Below are 24,071 nucleotides of genomic sequence, written 5' to 3'. Positions count from 1 at the left end.
TGAGAAAATCGCCTTTAAAGTTGTCCAAATGAAGTTCTTAGCAATGCATATTACTAATCAAAAATTAAGTTTTGATATATTTATGGTAGGAAATTTACAAAATATCTTCATGGAACATGATCTTGACTTTACTTAATTTCCTAATGATTTTTGGCATAAAAGAAAAATCGATAATTTTGACCCATACAGTGTATTTTTGGCTATTGCTACAAATATATCCGTGCTACTTAAGACTGGTTTTGTGGTCCAGGGTCACAATTATCAACCCTGATAGCAATTATTAGCAATGCCATAATTCCATAATTCATCATAATTTCATTTCAGATGCCCCAATAATACTGAACAGCTCCCGTTGTTTCGTGTGGGGTGATGACCTGAGCTGCGTGTGTGTCAGCAGTGGTGTGCGGTTACCCCATATACACTGGCTGGTGGATGGTGCTACTGAATATTACAGCGCTGTTTCAGCAGAGAACATTGTAAGCATCATAACCGTTTCCATTGCTGATCTTGGAAAACTCAATGCAACCATTTGTGTCAGTGAAAATCTCATTGGGCTGGCAATAATGGAAATCCAAGCACTCAGTCAGGCTGAAAAACCCAAAGGTAGACAGGATGCAATCATGTGTTTTACAAGAATTTTACATTTCTGCCATAGTGCCCATATGTCAGACATCTGTCTGGCTTCTTGGTGGCTTCTTATATACGAAAATTCTCCTTTTATTTTTGCCATCTCTTAGTAAGTTGGAGTTTTTCCACCCCTTGGATATTCTTCACCCTTTCCGTTGTTCTAAACGTCATCTTTGCTTCCTCTTTGATTGTCGTCTTACGGTAAGAACTTTATCAATTCAAGAAATACACATTGACTGGCAGTTTCTATAATGTTTGTATTTGTCACTAATTCCACACGTTTTAAAATTACCATTTTGACAGGAGGAGAGAAAGAGACAAGAAACCAAAAGATGATGACCATGTCAACATGACTGCAACGAAGAGAGAGGAATCGGTGTACGAGACTATCAAAATGTCTTCAGAGAGATTTTAGTGATTTAGTGATTTGATCAACACATTACAGCTGAAATAAAGCTTTTTTATTGAGTTTATATGTCAAGTCAAGTGTTTTTTTTTTTTACACTGTAACATGTAGTGGAACAGTTAGCATGCATGTTAGCACAAGCTAATGTCCTAAAACTCCAAAATAAAAGACTTTGTGTGTGTGTGTGTGTGTGTGTGTGTGTGTGTGCGTGTGTGTGTCATTTTTACTTTATGCTTTTGGAAATCTTTTGGACTATGTATTATTATCAATGTTTTAGAAAAAGATCTTAACGTCATCTGATTATCATGATATCATGTTGATAGTTTCAATTATTTCATGTCTTAAAAATGCCTTTTTTTTTTTAGAAAGAATTCTCTCAGACCTGCTGGGAAGTTTTCGCTGAATTCCTGACACAGCAACTGTGGCTGAAGCGGTGGTGTTTGTTTGTGGCAGGACCATCAGACCAATGGAAGATGAAGGGAGCGGGTCTTGATCTTGGGAATGTAATGAAACTGTAAAAATGTAAATAGTAAAACACTGATCATTTCAGTGCTAGAAATGTTTCTGTGTTAGATTAGTAAGTTTACTGTTAAGCATTGGTGGTGTAATCCAAATATTGTGTAATAACGTTGTGCAACGATGAGTTACTGAAATTGGAAACAGATGATCATCAAGAAAAACAGCACCAATCTGATCAGAATAAAAACTGCCGTCACATCAGGGTTTTTGAGCTCTTCAAATAGGCTAGTGGGTAAGCAATTAGGCTATTTATTTCAACATCTCTCATCAAAGGTTTTATAAATACAAATCGTGTTTTTTTTTTCTCCTTCCTCAAAAGTGTTAATACCTAAATACTGAATTTCATTAGAATGTCATATAAAAAATAGTTAGTAGGCTACTTACTACTGTCATATTTGTGCTACAGTATTAACAAACCTGATTTCCAGTGATTATTTTTGTTTCAGCACATTAGTCTGAGATGCTGCAAATGCTGCTGTTCATCTTGACTGCCATTATAATGACAAACAGTAAGCTTTTACGTGAGTGCTGACTTTTATGTTATTTCTTGATTATTCCATTTGAACCAGTACTATTTTGTTGTAGTTTTTCAACATATTCTTCTCTCGTTTCTCACCCATGACTATGATAAAGGCTACTAAAAATACAAATTTGTATCTTTTGTATAAATAATCTCAGAAGTAGCCAAAAGAAGGAAGGTAACATGAACAGAAGCAGCCAGTTTTCTTTTAGTGCACTGTGACACCGTCTAGATACATTTCTCATAAGAGAGTGTTAAGAGCTCTGGATGACGATGCAAAATATACACATTATTGCAAACTTTTGTTGATAGAGTCATAAATTTCTGGTTAGAACACATTAAACAATGTAGAAGACAAATAATTAAGTTTGCAGATACATTTCTCATAAGAGAGTGTTAAGAGCTCTGGATGACGATGCAAAATATACACATTATTGCAAACTTTTGTTGATAGAGTCATACATTTCTGGTTAGAACACATTAAACAATGTAGAAGACAAATAATTAAGCTTGCATGTATGTCAACAGTCTGTCTGATCTTTTGATTTGATTTTGGGTTTCAGACCCTGATGCACCAACTAACTTCTCCATCAAAGTAGAAGACAACATAACTGGAGAGGACGGTTTGTGCATCAGAGTGTTCTGTGTTTGCACTATCCCTAAAAGTGTCTCAGATCCCATTAGGAGAACCTGGTTCAAAGGAGATCCACAAAACCCATCTGTTGAAGTTCCTCATTTTTCCAGAAATATTGGATTTTCTCACAATGAGAAAGAGTGCAGCTTTTTGCTAAACCAATTGGTTCGGGGCAAATCTGATGGTGAATACAGATTAAAACTGGAGTGGGGAGAAGGAAACATGTATATCTTTCCTCAGACAGTAAATATTACTGTTAAAGGTGTGTATTTGTTTATGTGCTTTTTGACAGAGAAACATACAAATCCAAATTAATTTATAGAATTTTTCATTCCATTAAATAATTGTTTTTAGAGCTTACCCAGAAACCAACAATAAAGGTCCCACTGCTCACAGCGGGAAAGAAGGCCGAGATATCCTGCACAGTTCCAGGGGACTGCAGAGAACCCTTAGCAGATATTGTGTGGACAGGGATTAGGCCTAATAAAACTAGACTTGGAGCTCGTGGAGTGCCTGGGCGGGATCAGCACTTTTCTATAATGACTTTTTATCCTAAACCTGAACATCACAATACTGAGCTCACCTGCACAGTGACACTTCAAGGACGTATTCGGACTGAAAGTACTGTCATCCTCAAAGCAAGACGTATGTATCATTTCACTTATACCACATCATAAATTCTAATTTGAAGGAAGGCGATAAACACCATATTTTAAATAAACGCATCATAATTTGTATTTAGATTACCCAATAATCCTGAACAGCTCCCGTTGTTTCGTGTGGGGTGATGAACTGAGCTGCATGTGTGTCAGCAGTGGTGTGCCGTTACCGCAGATATCCTGGCCAATATTGAACGGTACCACGAAATACTTCAGTGCTGTTTCAACAGAGAACATCATCAGCATTAGCAACATCTCCATTCCTGGTTTTAGTAAAGTCAGCGCTACCGTTGAATGTGTCAGTGAGAATCTCATTGGTACGACAAAGATGGAAATCCAAGTGCACAATCATAGTGAAAAACCCCAAGGTAAGCAGGAGGAAATCATCATGTCTATTTTATACAAATCATCCAAAACATTTCCATTAGGAAAATCTATATTGTTTTCTATTCTCTTTTTGTCATTTTTTAGAAATAAGTTGCAGTTTGTCAACCCCTTGGATATTATTTACCCTTTCATTTGTTCTAAATGTCATCTTTGCTTCCTGTTTGATTGTCTTCGTTGTACGGTAAGAATTTCGTAAACTCAAGAAACAGTTGTTGGCTGGCCGTTTCTATAGTTTAAATGTTTGTTAGTTAGCAATTCCACACATTTTACCATTACCATTTTGACAGGAGGAGAGAAAAATATATGAAACCAAAAGATGTCGACCATGTCTACATGACTGCAATGAAGAGAGAGGAATCTGTGTACGAGACTATCAAAATGTCGTGAGAAAGGTCTTAGTGATTTGATCAACGGGGATCAACACATTAGCCTACAGTTTTTTATTACCTATCTTTTGGTCTCTATTTTTTGCTCATGTTAAAGACATACTCCACGCAAAAAAAAACAACAAAAAAAACATAATTCTCCCATCATTTTCTCCTCGTGATGTCCCAGATGTATATGACTATAAAGATGAACACAAAAATCATAATTAATTCTCTCATAATTTTCTCACCCTCATGACTTCCCAGATGTAGGCTACTGTATGGCTTTCTTCAGTTGAACACGAACAGTCAATATCACCATAGAGTGCCTTTTAACCCTCACAATACTCAAAAATGTTGGTTTTAATATCCCATTTGCTTTATGTCATATCATAGTAGACACAGGAACATATTAGCTGAGCTCCCACACATTTCTTTAGATAATTATGGGCCATTATTCGAAGCATAAAAAATAAGATATGTCCACCCTGTCGTGGATATATTACTGTTAAATTCGTTTTCATTGCAAAATGAAGATGCAAATTATATTTTCTGAAAGGTATGATGGCCCTTTCCTAAACAGGGTTATTAAAAAATATATATAATAATAATAAATAATATAATTACATCCTCAATCACATTGATATACCCCCATAACCCCCCACCCCCCATTCATTTTAGTTTTTAGGAATATTAACTACAAATGAATGCTATGTCCACCCTGTCATCTTTATGTCCACTCTATCAAATCTAAGTGGCCGACAGAGTGGACATTTTGGAACAACGACAGGGTGAACATTTTGAGCTTCAAGACAAAAAATCTGTTGTCCTGATGTCACTAAAGTGGATGGCCTTTTCTTAAAGGGGCGGATTCCCCAATAGGACAGGGTGGACAACCATTTAAGGGACATGGACAAACTCTTCTTTTTTATTACATAAAAATATAGTTTTTATTACCAAATTATCAAAACACTCAAATTGAGTAATCTCTTATTTAACAAAATATTAATAGGATCATTTTTTTATTTTATTTTATGATTTGACTATATTCTACTTTCATTCAAATTTAATGAGCAGTGCATGGGACATAGCAAAATAACACGCATCCTCTTACACAAAACTAAAACTAGAAAATGTATCTAAAGAGCCAAGTAATACTTTTGTTATGAATATAAAAACTTAGCCTAATATAACACCCTTTCATAGTCATCTTTATGTTAAGTTATCATGGCAAATGAGTTATTTGTACAGGACACCAAAAGGCACCCTACAGTGATATTGACCCAACCAGTGCCACACCTGTAGCGAATAGATGCGTTTTTGTAAGAAAAATATCCATATTTACAACATTAGAAAGCATCCATAGAAAGCATGGGAGTTTCTCTAACTTCCACTAACTGTCGTATGCACAAGCAGCTCTGGACGGATGACGTAAGATGTATGCATAGCACATGTGCCGGTGAGAAGTGACAAACACGGAAATGCGGAGGAGAGCAAAACAAAACACCGGTCACGAATTAGAAGTACAAAACGAGGATTTGTAAAGAAAAATGTCAGATGTTTTCGATATAAGCCAAGAGGAGACTGGTTTTCCTTTGCTAAAGTAAGGAAACTTTGCTTCCTTTGCTCCTGTAAACAAACATTGGTTCTTGCAAGACTAGCATATACGTCACCCACCGGGAATGGCTTGCGTGTACGATAGTTAGCGGAATTTAGAGAAAACAGTTTCTAACGTTTTAATTATGGATATATTTCTTACAAAAACGCATCTATTTGCTACAGGAGGACTTTATTCACCCCCCGGAGCAGCAGTTTTTTCTTTATTCCAATAAATCTTCTGGAAAAGCAGTTTCTCCAAGAACATGTACAAATAAAGCGAATTAACCTGTTTATCATTTTGTTTACTTTATTTGCTGTTTCACTTTTAAAGAAGACTGGCGTCATTTGAGGCTGGAGACTTTTATTAAACAAAAAGAAAGCAAGCACAGAACATCATGTAAATTATTATTTAAATAACGATTGGAGGCTTTCTGTTCTGCATTATTATGTCAATAAGGAAACAACATTACTTTGTTCATTATTATTGCCATCACAGAGTCAGATACATACAAATATTCTTTACAACACTCAACGTGAAAAATTAGGTTTGACCTACAAATGGGCCCCCGAATCTGTTTGCTTACTAATAAATATCTGTGTATAAATCTTCAAACATGGACTGTCTGTGTTACTAATTGCACATATAATGTAATTTTGTGTGTGACTTCCTGCAAAATATACACCATTGTTGAACAATGTATGTATGTTCTTGTTGTGTGGTCAAAGGTTCACAACACAGAACTATATATCATGCAGAGTATTTACATATGTTGGTATCCTACCAAGGTGCCTTGAATGCTTTATAAATGTAAGATGCAATTAATTTAAAATCATAATGACTCATTAATCTGTTAGTCAAATTGCATTTCAAGGGCTAATCGCATATACTGACCATCTAACAAACATCTATCGACACAACCTTACCAGAGGATTACATGATTACATAAAACATTACATTTATTCCAAGCACCTTAGGTAAAATGATACCCTCCTATATGTTCCAAACGGTGGTTATTTCTTATTCGGTTTCAAAGGATGAGCTACAACAATCCATTATTTAATACGACTTTCTGTTTATATCAAATCAGCTAAACCATATTGGATTGCAGTGCGTACCGGGGCAGGGATAACCATCAGGCATTATCATATACTACATCCTATCAGATTGGCTGAATTATTATCAGGGTGATTTTGCTCCTCAATGTATTTGGAACATATTTAAAACAAATATATGTCTGAATAAAAGGGTACAAAGTAGTTGGGACAAACAAAATCCAGCAACCATTTAATAAACCAGTTTTGAATCCAGTTACTGGCCTGTTTTCATTTACAAATACAAATAAATGAAGATACAGTATAAATTAAAAGTAAAAAAACAGTATCAATTTAAAGGAACAGCTCACCCAAAAATGAACATTTTGTCATTATTTACTCACCCTCATGTTGTTCCAAACCTGTATGAGTTACTTTCTTCTGCTGAACATAAAAAAAATATATTTTAGTTGACGGTAGCCATTGACTTCCATAGTGTTTTTTTTTTCTGTGCTATGAAAGTCAATGGCTTCCAGCAACTGTTTGTTTACCAACATTGTTCAAAATATCATCTTTTATGTTCCACAGAAGAAAGAAAACCATACAGGTTTGGAACAACAGGGTGAGTAAATGATAACAGAATTTTCATTTTTGGTGAACTGTCTCTTTAAGCCAACAATAAGGATGTCACCCAAAACTGAAAATTGTGTTATTTACGCACCCTCATTTTCTTCCAAACCCATAAGGAACAAATCAACACTAAAAGAACAAAAACATAACAGCACCACAAAAGTAGTCTGTACGACTCAATATTTAAAATTTTATGTCTGGAATAAAAAAAACTGCATCACATTCAGATGTTTTGCCATCACTGATGTCAACGATGGCTTTAGAACTCTTGGAATATAGAACACAAGGTTTATATTAAATAGTCAAAAATGTTATGATGTTTTTGGTCTTTTTTATATACTTAACAGATGTGGTCACTATGAACTATTGTTGTAATAAAATAACTAAATGAAGATTCTTGCGACATGCAGTTGGAACAAAATGAGGGTGAGTTCACTGAATTTTCATTTTTTGGGTGAACTATTCCTTTAACAATCACTTCTGGGTATGTGCTAAAAGTATCAGCGGATGAATATTGAAATGTGCATGTAGACTGGTACACTCAGAAAAAGACTGAAACAACCGCTGTATTTAAGAGAGTGTTAGTCCTCCCAGACAAACCCAGAGTTGGGATAGTGCTTATACATTATGTCGAGGCGCACATAGCACCTCGTTCCCTGATGCTTCGACTTACAGCGGACACAGTGAGAAGGACCACTAGTGACTGAGACTCACCTGCAAACCATACCATTTCCTGTAAGCTTGCTTCAAACTATCAGCTCTACTGTAACACTTGGGGAAAAAACCCTTCCTTTTGGAAAGTGTTGTCTTTTAAACCAGGAGATTACTAAAACCTCTCATATCTGATTGAGAGACAAAATATCTGGTATGGTTACAGTCAAGAATGGGCATAAATAACCAAAAATATAGATAAATATATAAAAAAACTCTATTGTACAGTATCTTTTACTGATATGGGAACATATCATTCTCAGAACCTTGGAGACGTAAGAGAATGCAATCTAAAACAACCTCAGACTCATTGTCTGCTAACTGTTCGAGACAGTTGTCCCCTGAAAAGGCCACATTTAATATGGGTGAAATAGGAAATTTGTGGAATTATTGGGCCCTAGTGGCCACCGTGTCCCGTTTGGCCAAGGCATCAGGGAAGAATCGCGGTTCATTTGGTCTTAATTTCAGTGTAGTCGCTGCCGTCACCATCAGCCCTCCTGAAGCCTCCCTCCCGGTGTCGTCCATGGAGAAACTCTAGGGCGGCGTAATTCAGCTCTTGCCTCTCCATGCCTGCCATCGGGCCAACAGATTGGTAATCACTGTCGTCTCCCTGTAAAAATAATTTAGGGAAATATTTAAGCACAATATTTGGAGGCAGAGCAGGAAAACCTTGGTCATGTCAAAATAAAAGTCCTTAACAAGACACTCAAAAGCACTGTTAGCAATTAGCCGCTAAACAGAATGAGGTAGCCAGCGCATGAACTATTAGCTTCCAGGCAGCAGTGAACAGCATTGTTAAAACAGAAATAAATCGAAATCATTTTTGTAGTAACTGAATTTTTTTCTCAAAATATTTTGCTTTTATTGTTGTCTAGTGCTTGTTTATTTCACCTCCACCCATTTGTTTACATGCTCATCTTAAATTTCAGCCTTACCGTGCCTTCCTCTAGGATGGAGTTAAACTTTGAGCCCAGGAGCTCAGTCTTAAGCTATGTTAGGGGAAGAAAAAGAGACAGAGAATGCATAGAAAGCAATGAAAGAGGAGAGAATAGAGGTCAGGAAATGCTCTAAGCATAGGCATACACTGGAACTCTCAGTTGTGACGTACCATCCACACTTGGCTTTGTGACAGTGCCTATATTCAAAATAGCATATGCAATTTGCAATATGCAATTTGTTTTTCCATAGACTATGCAGATGACCTATTAGAATACATTTAATACATACAACAGAGCACACTGCATCCTACAATGCAAAAGTTTCACTTGGCCTTCCATTTCTAGTGTAACTATTAAAGTGGAGGTTTTCAGCCATCTCTTTATTAATTAATCGTTTGATTTGACTTCCAAGACATTTATCGACAAAATTTGTTAAAGAATTGAAAATAACTTCTCATTTACAGGATGATAATTGGATATTACCCGCATGCAACATCATGAGGTCATGTCACAACAATGTAGCATAAAGTTGAGAAATAGTGCCTCTCTTGCACTTACTATTTTTTTTTTAAACAGTAGCATAAAGTGTATAATGTGCAATATTAAGTGAGTAGTGAGCTAGCATACCATTCTGATCATAGCAGATGTCAGGTCTGTGAACTGAATGGTTTCCCTCTTTAAAGGGATAGTTCACCCAAAAATGAAAATTCTGTCATTAATTACTCACCCTCATGTCGTTCCAAACCCGTAAGACCTTCGTTCATCTTCAGAACACAAATTAAGATTTTTTGTATTAAATCCGAGAGCTCTCAGGCCCTCCACAGACTTCAACACAACTGCAATGTTCCGAGGTCCAGAAAAGTATTCTCGTAGCTTCGTAAAATTACGGTTGAACCCCTGATGTCACATGGACTATTTTACCAATGTCCTTGCTGTTTCTGGACCTGGGAACATTACAGTTGTGTTGCTGTCTGTCTGAGGGTCTGAGAGCTCTCGGATTTCATCAAAAATACCTTAATTTGTGTTCTGAAGATGAACGAAGGTCTTTACGGTTTTGGAACGACATGAGGGTGAGTAATTAATGACAGAATTTTCATTTTTGGGTGAACTATCCCTTTAAATCATTATCTAAAAATTCAGTACAGAGTATGTAGGAATAATATATGGGCAATTCTTTTTAATATGTGGTTCCTGATTGTTTTAATGCTAAGGCTAAGTGTGGAAAGCTAATTACAACTAGAGAAGAGCCAGTATATAATATCATTTGCCACAAATATGCATGAAAAAGACCACATAATGTTGATTATTTTATTATACAGTGTGCACGCTTTTATTTTGTATTATCACTGTGTGCAAGTACTGTATACTGTGTGGGTGATTTATTCATTATTGCAATATCTCACCACTTTTTTCCTGAGACTCTGTTTGTCCTTCTTGACTGCGCTGTAGAACATTGAGGGATTCTCCACTTTAGATCCCACGTCCTGCCCAGGGTTACCATTCTCTCTGGGGGGTGGAGTCAGAGAATCAGACTCTGTCTCACACTCAACCATACTGTAAACTAACTGGCTTGCGGCAACACTTTAAAGGGATAGTTGATCCAAAAATCAAACTTCTGTCATTTTTTACTCATCCTCATGACATTGCAAACCTGTATGACTGACTTTCTTCAGTGGAACAGAAACCAAGACATTTTGCAGAATGTTTTAGCTGCTCTTTTCCATACAATTCTTTGAGTCTGAGCTGCTCTTTTCCATCCAATGAATGGAGACTGGGGTCGACCTTCAAAAAATGATAAGCTTCAATCGATTTCAACGATCATTGGTCACAAGACATGAAAAACCAATGAATATCTTTGTGCAGTATTTTTTATTTAAAATTTTTTGTGTCATATCTTTTTATCTCTTTCAGTGGTTCACAGACCTTGTTCTTTTACATTGTATGGAAAAGAACTGCTTGGACATTCAGCAAAATATTTTTGCTTGTGTTCCTTCAGAAGAAAGAAAACCATATGGTGAGTAAAAGAGAGAATTTAAATTTTTAGGTCAACTATTCCTTTAAGCCTGGGCATCCATTTTAACACAAGGGGATCATTGCAACCCCTTAAATAAAACTGGCATTGTGACACAGTGTCAAGTTTGGGAGTGTTTTGTTTTGATTTCCAATGGGATGTTTTATTTTTTCTTGCAAAATGAGATAGGAGCAGGGTGTTTGCTGCAGAGCTCAGTGGTTTTGAGGCTGAAAAGCAATGGCATGGGGCAATTGAACCTGCAATAGATTTGTTAGTCTGCAATTTTGTGCACAATGTGGCATGTTTACCATCTTGCAAAGCAATCAAATTGGATCATCTGTGAGTGGGTTATGGCTTGAAAACCAAATGCCCAAAAAAAAAAAAAAAAAAAAAACTGAACATGGATGACTAGGCTTGGGTGTTTTGATACCTACAAACCCCAGTCCCAACCCACAAACTCCACCTGAATGTTCTACTCACTTTTTATTATTCTGACCCACGTATCTCACAGCTGCGATGATGAAGGCGATGACTGCCACACCTCCGATAGTCCCCACTATGACGGCCATCATGAACTTTTCTGAAAGAGTGTGTAGAGTTCATTGATGATACATCAAAATCGCATTAACAGTTGCACATGTGATTTCAGTAAAGGTCTACTTACTCTCCTGCTGCAGTTCCAAGCGGATGGTCTTGGAGCCGTACATGTTGCTGATGCTGCAGTGAACATGGACAGCAGTATCACCATTGTTCCCCCTTTCACCCTTGTCCTGGAGCTTGATGATGCCAGTGGACGTGTACCCATCTGAGTATGTGCGGTAGTTAAACAGGCTGTTGGAGTCGTTGATAGTGATGTTGAGGTCAGGCATGTAGAATTCAATCACAGGCTCAGGGTTTCCCGATGCAATGCACACACACTGAACGCCCTCACGGACTATAGTGCACTTAGAGTCGTCAAGGAGGACGGGGGCAACTGGGAAAATTGAGCAGAAATAGTCAAAAAGCATATCTATGAATGTTGTCACACTACTACAACTCAAGTCAGTCGCATGAGACTCTAATCCATCTCATGTCCAAGACCATTTTTTGAGGAGCATTTGGACCTGGACTTGGACTTAGTCATAGAAAATAAGGTCTCGGACATTAGACGGACTTACGTCCCAGTCTGGACTTGAGTACTGCAACACTGGCATCTCTAACTTCAACTATTCTACATTCATCTATGCCAGAGGTGTCAAATTCAGTTCCTGGAGGGCCACTGTCCTGCAGAGTTTAACGCCAACCCTAATTAAACACACCTGAACCAGCTAATCAAGATCTTCAGGATTACTAGAAACTTCCAGGCAGGTGTTTTGGAGCTACACTCTGCAGGACAGTGGCCCTGTAGGACCAGAGTTTGAAAAATGTGATCTGTGCTCATCTTGCCATCTTAAAGGGATAGTTCATCCCAAAATTAAAATTCTGTCATTAATTACTCACCCTCATGTCGTTCCAAACCCGTAAGACATTCATTCATCTTCATAACACAAATTAAGATATTTTTGGATGAAATCTGAGAGCTTTCTGACCCTGCATAGACAGCAAGGGTACTACCATGTTCAAGGCCCAAAAAGGTAGTAAGGACATTGTTAAAATCCTCCATGTGATATCAGTGGTTCAACCTTCATTTTATAAAGCTACAAGAATAGTTTTTACTCGCAAAGAAAACAAAAATAACAAATTAATTCAACAATTTCTTCTCTTCCGTGTCAGTCTTTGACGTGCATTCACGAGAGTAAAATGACGCATGCCTGTGGTGCTGAATGAAGTTATTTTTGTTTTCTTCGCACACAAAATGTATTTTCATAGCTTCATATAATTAAAGTTGAACCACAGATATCACATGGACTATTTTATCAATGTCCTTACTACCTTTCTGGGCCTTGAACGTGGTAGTTGCGCAGCTGTCTATGCAGGGTCAGAAAGCTCTCGGATTTCATCAAAAATATCTTAATTTGTGTTATTAAGATGAACGAAGGTCTTACGGGTTTGGAACAACTTGAGGGTGAGTAATTGCGAGTAATGACAAAATTTTCATTTTTGGGTAAACTATCCCTTTAAGGGTTCACACAGGTTGAACACAAGCCAAAACCAACTTTTTTTGGAGAAAACGTTTCCATTTACTTCCTAAGCATAATCACAGTCTGGCTCAGTTTCTCAACTGGTCAGTCTTTTCCAGTGACTTACATTCTACCGTAATGTTAAGTGAGTTGCTGGCCCGTCCGTGTTCATTCTCAGCTAGACAGCGGTAGACTCCGTGAGCCTGCGGCGTGATCTCGTGCAGCTCAAGCACGGATCCCTCCTCTGCTGTGATGGTGCCCACCAGTTCCCCATCCTTCAGCCAGGTCAACGTGGGCATTGGGTTTCCTTTGCTGTTGCACTGTAGGGAAACTGAAGATCCTTCCAACAACGTTAGAGATTCATTGATCCATGGCTCCCGTGGAGGATCTTCCAGTTTGAGAGGAAATAAAGAAGAATGAGGAAATGAAGAATGTTCAGATGGATAATGGAATACTAGCATATCGCTTATGCTGCCATACAATCAAAACTTTTTTTGCAAAAACTATAGCCAATGGCTGCTTCCAAAAACACCCCATTCCCTAAAGTATAGCTTACAGTAGCGTTAAATGGTTAATATTGCAATGCACAAGAGTGCATGAACATTTACTTACAATTTACTGCCAGATACATGGATGTGTTCATGCTGCCATAGCCATTGTCACCAACGCAGGTATAGACACCTTCCTCCTCTGGGGTCAGGTTATCCAGAGGCAGCGAAGAGTTTGAGGCAACTTCTGACATCAGCTCTTTGTCTCCAAAATACCAGGTTATTGTGGGGGCTGGATTACTGTCCACATCACAGTGCAGGACCACCGAGCTTCCCTCCATTACCTCTTGAGACACATTTACCCACACAGTTCGAGGGGCGTCTACAGATAAGAGGATAAGTCAGTACATATTGTCTCTGTGATTAACATGCAGTCATAAAATAGTGATTTGGTGGAACTCACACTTGATGTCCAGTGAAATGAGGCGTTCATAAAAAAAGGTGGTGTTTTCGAAATGAACCCGGCAGCCCAGCAGCTGGCCATTGTGCATGGGTTTGGGTGTGAAGGTGAGGGTGCTGGACAGTACCGCGGTGTTGCTTTCCTCAACATTGTCAGGGGTGAAAACAGGGTCAGACAGGTAGTCTGTGTACATCCAGTGGATCTGTGGACTCATGTCTGGACAATTGTCTGGGACATAACAGGTCAAGTCCAGGCTTTGGTCACTAATGATCTCCTCTGGAACATCGATGTTGGGCTGATCTAGAGGGGGAAGAGATATTTAAAGTCAATATTAAGTAAAAACAGACCATTTTTTCCATTTTAATATGCATTTTTGGTTTTAATGTGCATTTTTCATCAAGCAAAATAGATATTTATTCATTGTTTTAACAAATTTGCATTCAGGTCTGGCTCCATTCTTCTACAGAACACCTCCTTTTCACAATCCAAAGTCCCGCCCTACATATTAAATATGCTGTTTGATCCAAAAATACATCTTACTATGAAAGTAAATTGATTGTGGTTGAAATGTTGACTTCAAATGCTAGACCAAATGCGTTTCATGTTGACTTCAAATGCTAGACCAACAATGTTTTAGTAACCACACTGCAAAGATTTATATTCTTATTCTTATTCATTTACCCACCCTCAAGTCGTTCTAAACCTTTACGAATTTCTTTCTTGTGTGGAACACAGAATAAGATATTCTGAACATTTTTCACATTATCTTCTTTTAAGTTCCACAGAAACTCATACAGTTTTAGAATAAGGTGAGGGTAAGTAAATGATGACAACATTTTCATTTTTGTTTGGATTTTAAATATTATTACTTGGAGACACATCAAAAATGAATAATTAAAAAATGGCCTTACCCAACACCTGTAGTTTTGTGAAGTCAGGGTAAGTGTAGATGTTTGCGCCACCCAGGTCTGCCCTGAAGTAATACCTCCCAGAATGTTCCACGCCAACATTATTTATCAGCAGAGTGCAGTTTTTTTGCGTCAAGTCACCAAGGAGCTTGGTCCGTCCCTTGTAACTTTCATGAACAATATCTGTGCGTGACTTATACACCACTGGGGGGAAAAGCTGGGGGTAGGGGTGGCCGAAATACCAGATCCCGTGGACCCCTCTGTAAGGCCTGATGCCGGAGGGGTATGTGAATGAACAGGGTATAACCACACAGGAGTTTGTCATGGCTGAAATGTCTCTGGGCATCCACACATTCCACTGAGCACTTACATCTGTTCAGAGAAAGCGAGAAGAGCGCAGGTAATTTAGTTAATAAAATAACACCATTGTATTACCATGTCTCTTGGATGTGTACTATAGTGATACCGTGTTTTTGAACATGTACCATAGTGTCTCAGCAGCATTAACCAAAGGAACCATAGAAACAGCATGTTCGATTCAGAAGAAGTTGTTACCTTTCAGAATAAGCAGCAGAGGCAACAGCAGCAGCTCCAAGCCCTTCATGGTCTGTTTAACTCTGGACCATAGACCTCTGTTACAAAACCAGCACATGCATCAGCAAGACAAACAGACTCTTCTAACACAATTGCACTTGTTGTTCTCTTGTTCTCTTAAGAGATGGGGAGAAAAGGAGTGACGGTTCAGGATATGACATGAGCCTTGTGTAAAATTTGTTTTGCCTGTATATATAAGTTTTGTTGTGCAGTGTATTTTTTAACACAAAGTTCACATGATTTCACTTGTTTTGGACATATTTCACCCCAGAATCATGAGGGAAAAAAATTGAATTTATTTATTTTTAAAGAAAATAATGCCTATTTTAGGACTAAAATTATAAATAATCATTGTACTTCCTTAAAATGTATGCTTATTTAAATCAATAAAATGTTAATTTCTTTCTATATTATAGTAATGAGAAAAATATGCAAGATGCACAAATGCAGAATTACAAGAATGAGAATAAAAAAACAACAATAATGGTACAACAACTGTTTAGGCAAAATATAAATGTTCTTTCCTTTTTTATTTTATTTTAGGGCGAAATGTGACCTGGACATGTTTCTGAAGGATTCACCCTATTCTATGACATAAATATAAGAAAATAGAGGTGCAGCTGGGGTGGTGGATTAATGACAAAATAATTGTTACAGAAGTCGAGTACTGTAAGCCGCCCCTTGTGTTGTGATCGTCAGAATTAGGCAAACAGGTTTCATTTAGTACTCCATAATATGGTTCATTAAGAGAGAGAGAGAGAGAGAGAGAGAGAGAGCTCTAAATAAATCCTATATCTTATATCTATATCTTTTGATAAATATCTTATGCTGCTTCTCATATATACTATGAATTATCTAATCGTTTTGGACACTTCTAAAATGTCTATTTGTATTTGTTTTAGGCAATACCTTGAAATGCTGGCAGAGTGTGCTGAACCACAACCAACTTTAATTCCCTCTCCAACGGTGAACAAGCCGCTGCTGTTCTTCCCTCACAAACAAGGGGGCGTTCTCTCACAGCACATCAACTCAGCTTCTCTTCTGATTTGTCTTAAAACAACAACAAAGAAATGACATCAATATCAAGAAGCAACATTAGCTCTCTTAACCCACACAGACACTTTCTCTGACAGACTGACGCACACCGTACAGGGCCGCAGTGTGTGGGAGAGGAGAATTGCTCGCTATGAGTGTACGACATCAACCCTTGCGTGTTTGGCGCACATACAGAAAGCACTGTTCATGATATGACACATCATCCACAGCACATTCATCCACGCTCACACAGCGTCACCCAGCAGCCTCTGTTGACTTTATTCACGCGCTTGTCAGTGGTGTTGTGTGCGCTTTACAAACTCTCCTGAAGACTTCAGAGCAGACGGGGACTACAGATGGTGGCAGATAAATGGATTGTTCTTGAAATCTCCAAGATTATTATATTATAAATATTCCCCTGATAGCTCACGAGTTTGACGCAGTTATTGAACCAATTAAATTTACGAGATGACAGAGGACTGTTAATCCAACTTTTATAGGTAGGCTACATGTCTTAATATATAAAAACAGTCAAGATTGCCCCCCCACACAACTGTAGTTTAAATTTACAGTATTTTTCAGTAGTAGTTATTAATTATTTTAGTCAAATAATAATTCTATGTGGTGGAAAACACACGATCCGCCTTCTTATTTATTAGCTATGTGTAAAATATATTATTTCCGTAGCCCTACTATTACAGCAATGTACCACATACATTGTTGACTGCAAGTTATGACCAGATTTATGTCACCTTATACATTCTGTTATCATTTTCACACCCTCATGTTAAAAATAAATAAATAGAATCAATGCAATGTTTTGGACCCCATTGACTTTCATTGCATGGACAAAAACAGACAAATTATTCTTTAAAATGTCTTTTTCTTTTCTTTTTTTTCACAGGAATGAAAAATGAGGGTGAATAAATAATGACAAAATGTTCATATTTTGGCTAAACTATTCTTGTATGAGTAAATAACTCTAATTTATTTACCACAATGCAACCAGTTCATTATTAGTACATGAATTCATAATAGGCCTGAATAATGATTAAAACTAGTCACCATAATGGTGATTTAAAACAAAAACAACTAACAATTATTATCCCAATATCTAATGCAATATGATTTTTACAGCATTTTTTGTTATGACAGGAACAAATACAGTAAAACAATAATCTGCAATAAAAATGGTCTTACAACCAGGCTTCATGTTCTGTATGTAAAATATATTGTTCTTTTTTTTTCAGAAATATTTCATACACAAAAAAACCCCCACAGTATTTTCTTACAATGACTTTTGAATGCTATCAATCCTGGCAATATTTGACAGTGCATATTGCAATAATTGAAGCCTTCCGGAAATGGCTCATTAAACAAACATCCCAAGCAGCCTTTTTATTCTTGTTAATCATAACCGAATAATTATAATGACACCAGCTGTTCCAGACAAACAGAACTAATTTATATGCCCATCACACAAGAATCTAAGAGGCAGCAAACTGCTGTTGCTTGGAACTGAGACCCCTGGCAGCACGCGTTAAAATGGATGAAGCAATTCCCAAGCCAAACAAACGGACCATTCATGCTCCACAAACAAGCCTTGAACCATCCAGAACACTTGCCTCATACCAGATCCAGATTCCACTCTTGGGCTCTTCTGAAGGGGAAGGACTGGTCTCTCGGCTCCTGGCTCTGGTTCTTCAAAGTCCTCCTGTTCTTCGTCCTTCCTCAGAGGTGTGGGAATGGGGGAAAATGACAAAGAGGGAGGGAGACGGAGATAGACAGATAGGGAGAGGAGAGGATGGAGACTTTTAGTTATAAGCTAGGCAAATGTGTGCCGTGGGCAGCCTTGAATATGCAGACATTTCCCTCAGTGCATTCTTCTTCTCTAGCCCACATCGTACATTCCTCTCCATGACATCTCTCCTTTCTACCCTGGTCAAACCCTCTTGTTCCAGCCTGTCTGGGTAACACTGTTCCTCGTGGTTTTTAGGCATATTTCTGCTAGGGGTCAGATGATACCGTTGTGAATGAGTTTGGACTGGTTTCAGCTCCATGTAGGCTACACTGTATCCTGTAAATCGGCTGGAATTCATCTTCGCATGACTCACCTTGTGAGCTAAATCTGTGAAATATATTTTTTTCTCCATTGTGGTTCATTTTAACTCTACATGAAAACATAATGAACCCTATTTATTTCTTAATGCACATTCCTTGTCTTATTGTGAATGATTTATCAGTGCATGTTATTCCAAATTTACAAAAAAATCTGTAAACTTTCATCAAATGTAATGTTTTAGCAAAATCACATTCAGTAAGTCTTTTATTCAGCAAGGACACATTAATCGACAAAAAATGACCAGTAATAACTTAAATAATGTTACAAAAGATTTCTGTTTTCAAATAAATGCTGTTTTGTACTTCTTAAAAAAATATTAGTGAGCATAATTGTTTTCAACAAATAGAATTATTTTTCATTTTTTGTTATAAAAACAACAAAAAACAAACAAACAAACACTAGCTTTCTATTTTTTTTCTATTCTATCTACTTGTTTTTCTTTGTGTGTGTGTGTGCGTGTGTGTGTATATATGTGTGTGTATAATATATATATATATATATATACACCTTGCTACGTGTACTGTGTTAGGCTAACCGAGACTTGTCACTTGCTTATATATTGTTGCTCTTTTGTTAGTTTTGACTGCTTTTATTGTCCTCATTTGTAAGTCGCTTTGGATAAAAGTGTCTGCTAAATGACTAAATAAATAAATAGAAATGTTTTATTGAGCACCAAATCAGCATATTATAATGATTTCTGAAATGTGACACTGAAGACTGGAGTAATGATGCTGAAAATTCAGCTTTGTCATTACAGAAATAAATTACATTTTAAATTATATTCAAATATAAAACTTTTTTTTTTTTTTACTGTTTTTGCTGTATTTTTAATTAAATAAATGCAGGCTTGTGGAGCATGAGAGATTTGTTTAAAAAAACATTTTTTTTTAAAATCAGTGAATATCTTCAGGATTTTTTTTGGCCATTTTATTTTATTTGAAGTTTGTAGCAATATTTTGTATATCAATATTATTTAATCTAAATCAAAATACTATATATAATGGACAGTTGCCACAGGGACTCCCATAGTTGATAAAGGGGGCTATGGAACGAATGCACAACAGTGAGCCTGTGTGACATCAAGACGTACGACATGCCACAGCACCCCACACACACACTGGAAAGCGTCACCTCCCCATTAACACACACACACACACACACACAGCGCCCGCTCTACAAACACACACACACACACACACACACACACACACACACACACACACACACACAAATGAATAGCATAGCACATGCCAACACACTTAAATTGCAAATAAAATATAAGTGGCTGTTGGAAACAGCTATTGGCCAGTGCAGAAAGACAACTATAAAAAAAAGAAAAAACTGTTTTCACCATTTAGTATGACTATATGACAACAACATTTTTTACTATTACTACTACTATTATGTATTTATTTAAAAATGATTTAATTATAAAAATGAAACAAATCAATAAAGAAATATATTACTATTGTAATGTAAAATAAAAAAGTATTTAATAAATAATAATAATAATTATTATTATTATTAAAATAATAATAAAAAGACCTTGTCTAGGCAAATAATATAATATAATAATAACATGATAAAAATAAAAGTTCTCACCTGTGCATGTCAAGCCACCTTGAAAGATATACGAGCAGCACACATCGCACCAAGCGTACGTCGCGTCTTCACAAAACGTGTGTCCTTCTCCTTTCTCCTCTTTTACGCGCGGGTCTTTGGCCGAAGGTTCGAATATCGTCCTCACATCTGGGGGTTTGAAGCCCCTCTTTCTAGACCGCTGTCCACCGTTCTCTGCCGTCTTGGGCAGCGCGTCGCTTTGCGCGGGGTTTGGAGAGACGCGCGGTCTCTGGGGAGACGGAGCTCTCCTCACCGCCTTCACCTTGGCGTTGCGCATTCTGGATTTGGCTTTGGGTGAATTCTTCTCCATCGGCTCAGCTTCTTCCACCCGAAAGGTGGGTAATCGGTTGAGCTGAGGCAGGTCTAGCGGCGAGCCGACGGCGCAGAAGCGCGGTGGTGAGTACTTCCGGTGATGCATCATGACTGCGTTACCGAGTGCGTCGGAGGAAACACGCAAACACCTGTAGATCCGAGAAGCCTGTTCGTGGACGTTTGCGATAAGACATTTCTCAGTCTTCGAGAGGATTTCACCGAGGTTTCTCTAAGACGGAGAAGTAGCGCTCGAGCAGGTAAGACAGGTGCACACAGCGCGTCTCATGTTTCACCTGAGCACACACCCACAGTCTCTGGTTATTAGATCTTATCAATTACTAGAAGCAGGGTTGATACAGTTAACAAAAACTATATATGTATACAGTATATATATATATATATATATACAGTATATATATATAAAGTTTGATATGATAAACTAATAATAATTAGCTTAGGCTCAATTGATGGCTTTATTGATGCTTCTAAAGCTTTCTATAGAGGTAATCATCAAAAGTTGTTCAGTAAACTAAGACAAAGGGGCGTACCTAATAGCATATTAAGAATTTTGACATATTGGTACACTAATCAAAGTATGCAGATAAAGTGGGGTAATTGTGTATCAAATTCATTTAGTGTAAGTAATGGAGTGCGGCAAGGAGGTTTACTTTCACCAGCTCTTTTTAATGTCTATATGAATGAATTGTCCAAAGAATTAAGTGACTGCAGGGCTGGATGTATGCTTGGTAATACCAGTCAATCACTATATGCATGCTGATGATCTAGTTGTTTTTTCCCCAAGTAGTGCTGGTTTTCAACAGATGCTTAATATATGTTCTGATTATGGGATTAGATATGATGTGCAATACAATACTAATATATTTAATAACAATAATACTATTCAAAATAATGTTATTTTGTAATCAAACCAATAAATAAACATATATTACTTTAATAAATATAAATAATAAATATATTACTTATACTAAAAATATATTACTTTTATACTTTAAAATAAAATATGTAAATAATAATAATAATATTTTTCCCTCAGTTCAGAAAATAGAGAAGTCTGCATAATACAGAAAAAGTGAAGTACTGAAAATGATTTGTGTATATACAGTATGCTCTGAAGGAAGTAGAAGAACTGTATAAAAGACATTATATTATAAGTTATTATAATCGGCTTTATTGATGCTTCTAAAGCTTTCGATAGAGGTAATCATCAAAAGTTGTTCAGTAAACTAAGACAAAGGGGCGTACCTAATAGCATATTAAGAATTTTGACATATTGGTACACTAATCAAAGTATGCAGATAAAGTGGGGTAATTGTGTATCAAATTCATTTAGTGTAAGTAATGGAGTGCGGCAAGGAGGTTTACTTTCACCAGCTCTTTTTAATGTCTATATGAATGAATTGTCCAAAGAATTAAGTGACTGCAGGGCTGGATGTATGCTTGGTAATACCAGTCAATCACTATATGCATGCTGATGATCTAGTTGTTTTTTCCCCAAGTAGTGCTGGTTTTCAACAGATGCTTAATATATGTTCTGATTATGGGATTAGATATGATGTGCAATACAATACAAAAAAAGAGTGTTGCCATGATATGTAGAACCAAAGAACATAGAGATTTGAATTTCCCAGATTTTTATTTATCAGGGCAAGTTTTAAATGTATGTACTACAGCAAAATATTTAGGTCATATCATTAATAATGAAATGAGTGATGATGATGAGGATTTTATATGTGTTCAGATCAGGTAAAGATAAACCTTTTTAGAACATATTGTACTTCTTTTTATACTGCTCCTTTGTGGGTTAAGTTTAAGAAAGAGAGCCTATGTAAGCTTCAGGTTGTGTACAATGACTGTATGAGGATCCTGCTGAAAAAAACCCAAGATGGAGCAGTGCAAGTGATTTATTCTGTAAGGCAAGAGTACAATCATTCCCTGCTTTAATGAGAAATTTGATGTATGCATTTATTTGTCGGCTAGACGATTCGCATAATAATATTAAAATGTTGTTGTGAAATCCTAGGCTTACTGAAGTGCGATATCAGTCCTCTATGAGGAAGTATTGGTATAACTGTCTTTTTTAATGTGTATTGTTTTGGTTTGTATTGTGTGTTTCTTATTAATGGACCTTGAGTCTGGAAATAAAGTTAAGAAAATAGAGAAGTCTGCATAAGACATAAAAAGTAAAGTAAGTACTGAAAATATGAATATAATATAAAACAAAAACTGACACCTCATTGTATGGATAGCATTGCACAAAAGCAAATCTTTTCTAATGTCACTATATAGAATGAGCAACTCGCTGATTATTTACTTTTCAACCAAAAGTGTCCAATGACAGGCAGGTTACAGAAACGTAAGCAAGTATTCAGCAGGTCATGTGATCTTAAATGGCTGCCCCCATGAGGCAACCCGCTCTATGTAAAATATAACTGTTTTTACCACTGATAGGATATTTATTGGAGTCTTTGTCTAATAACTTAAAACATTATTTTAAAGATTTTCTGCATTTGTTTATGTATAATTGAGGTAATGAACATAATTGAGAGTAATTAACTGATGTATTTTAAATGAAGGAAAATGACTGACTGCACATTTAAACATCACTCGAGTCTTTAACCGGCTCTGTATAAACGTGCACCTTGCGCTATAGATCTCTTCAGAACAGGTCTCTTCACAGCATGCTTTGCTGTCAGCTTGCGACGCGCCCTGCGTCCATAAGCCTGGGCACCCTCTAAATTTACCAGAGGAGCAGATGGTGGTAAAAACATGACTGCTGGCCCTCCCACACTGTTTGCTGTATAAGCGAGTATGGCTGAGAGTGTTTATGAATGTGCACTTAGTAAGGCATATTCTCAGTAACTTGCATAATTTCGGTGGAAGGGATTACAAATGCTTGTGAGTCAAAACACACAACATACTAAGATAAAACTATCAGCTTCATCACCAGGAGATCATTTCAGTATGGAGTAATGACTCTGGGATAATTAATAAAGTCCACATGCCATCAAACCTCAGAACAGAGCTCACGCAGCTCGTAGATTAGCAAGGCAATAATGCATAAATGGCTAAAGTGAGAAGCATCCATCAATGAGTCAGACCGTAAACGTCACTCAGATTCAAAATGATCAGATTCGAATATGTGTAAAATTTCATGAAGCAGCCCACCCACAGCCAGGACCCACAAGAACGCTGCCAGGACGGGGGATGCCAATTGTCAAAATGTCCACTGCTTGCAACAATATCCTGTTGCATTATTAGGTTTACCGTGCTGCCATCCACAAAATTGAAAAATGGGAAGACTCTCTATTGAAGTTTATGAATAAAATGCATATTTTTATTGTTTTTTTTTTTTATATTTTTGAATGTTATGTGTG

The 24,071-nt window shown here is 37.0% G+C and overlaps 2 protein-coding genes and 1 pseudogene across 8 annotated transcripts in view; 2 read left to right on the top strand and 1 right to left on the bottom strand.

The window, feature by feature from the left end:
* The window catches only part of LOC107704696 (sialic acid-binding Ig-like lectin 7), a 3,387-nt pseudogene extending 2,345 nt beyond the window's left edge, over positions 1–1,042 (top strand).
* A 955-nt stretch (positions 1,043–1,997) lies between these two features.
* On the top strand, positions 1,998–4,139 carry LOC107704695 (sialic acid-binding Ig-like lectin 6). The gene is made up of 6 exons (XM_016507684.1): positions 1,998–2,073; positions 2,636–2,968; positions 3,061–3,351; positions 3,449–3,733; positions 3,837–3,933; positions 4,040–4,139. Exons 1-6 carry the CDS (start codon positions 2,013–2,015, stop codon positions 4,137–4,139), a joined length of 1,167 nt encoding a protein of 388 aa, XP_016363170.1. The 5' UTR covers positions 1,998–2,012.
* A 3,685-nt stretch (positions 4,140–7,824) lies between these two features.
* LOC107704773 (myelin-associated glycoprotein-like) overlaps positions 7,825–24,071 on the bottom strand; it is a 21,581-nt gene continuing 5,334 nt past the window's right edge. For 2 of the 7 annotated variants that reach the window (XM_016507785.1, XM_016507786.1), the window contains exons 2-13: positions 18,255–18,352; positions 16,497–16,637; positions 15,549–15,625; positions 14,997–15,365; positions 14,089–14,385; positions 13,750–14,007; positions 13,265–13,525; positions 11,703–12,011; positions 11,519–11,618; positions 10,431–10,533; positions 9,025–9,078; positions 7,825–8,699 (exon numbers count right to left, since the gene is read on the bottom strand). In XM_016507785.1, coding sequence (XP_016363271.1) covers positions 8,538–8,699; positions 9,025–9,078; positions 10,431–10,533; positions 11,519–11,618; positions 11,703–12,011; positions 13,265–13,525; positions 13,750–14,007; positions 14,089–14,385; positions 14,997–15,365; positions 15,549–15,597 — 1,962 coding nt within the window. In that variant the 5' untranslated portion in view covers positions 15,598–15,625; positions 16,497–16,637; positions 18,255–18,352 and the 3' untranslated portion in view covers positions 7,825–8,537. The remainder of the gene's footprint in view (positions 8,700–9,024; positions 9,079–10,430; positions 10,534–11,518; positions 11,619–11,702; positions 12,012–13,264; positions 13,526–13,749; positions 14,008–14,088; positions 14,386–14,996; positions 15,366–15,548; positions 15,626–16,496; positions 16,638–18,254; positions 18,353–24,071) is intronic. The other 5 variants (XM_016507784.1, XM_016507787.1, XM_016507789.1 and 2 more) reach the window with 4 other exon arrangements.

Source organism: Sinocyclocheilus anshuiensis, unplaced genomic scaffold (genome assembly GCF_001515605.1).
Source record: "Sinocyclocheilus anshuiensis isolate Anshui unplaced genomic scaffold, SAMN03320099.WGS_v1.1 scaffold758, whole genome shotgun sequence".
Classification (NCBI taxonomy): domain Eukaryota; kingdom Metazoa; phylum Chordata; class Actinopteri; order Cypriniformes; family Cyprinidae; genus Sinocyclocheilus; species Sinocyclocheilus anshuiensis.
This window is presented reverse-complemented; position numbering and strand designations above follow the sequence as displayed.

Bases quoted from the DNA above. Each gene is read 5' to 3' on its own strand.
- LOC107704695 (XM_016507684.1), top strand. From the start codon at position 2,013: ATGCTGCAAATGCTGCTGTTCATCTTGACTGCCATTATAATGACAAAC. The intron at 2,074-2,635 runs GTGAGTGCTGAC...TTTGGGTTTCAG, and splicing joins GACAAACAGTAAGCTTTTAC to ACCCTGATGCACCAACTAAC. The intron at 3,734-3,836 runs GTAAGCAGGAGG...GTCATTTTTTAG, and splicing joins TCATAGTGAAAAACCCCAAG to AAATAAGTTGCAGTTTGTCA.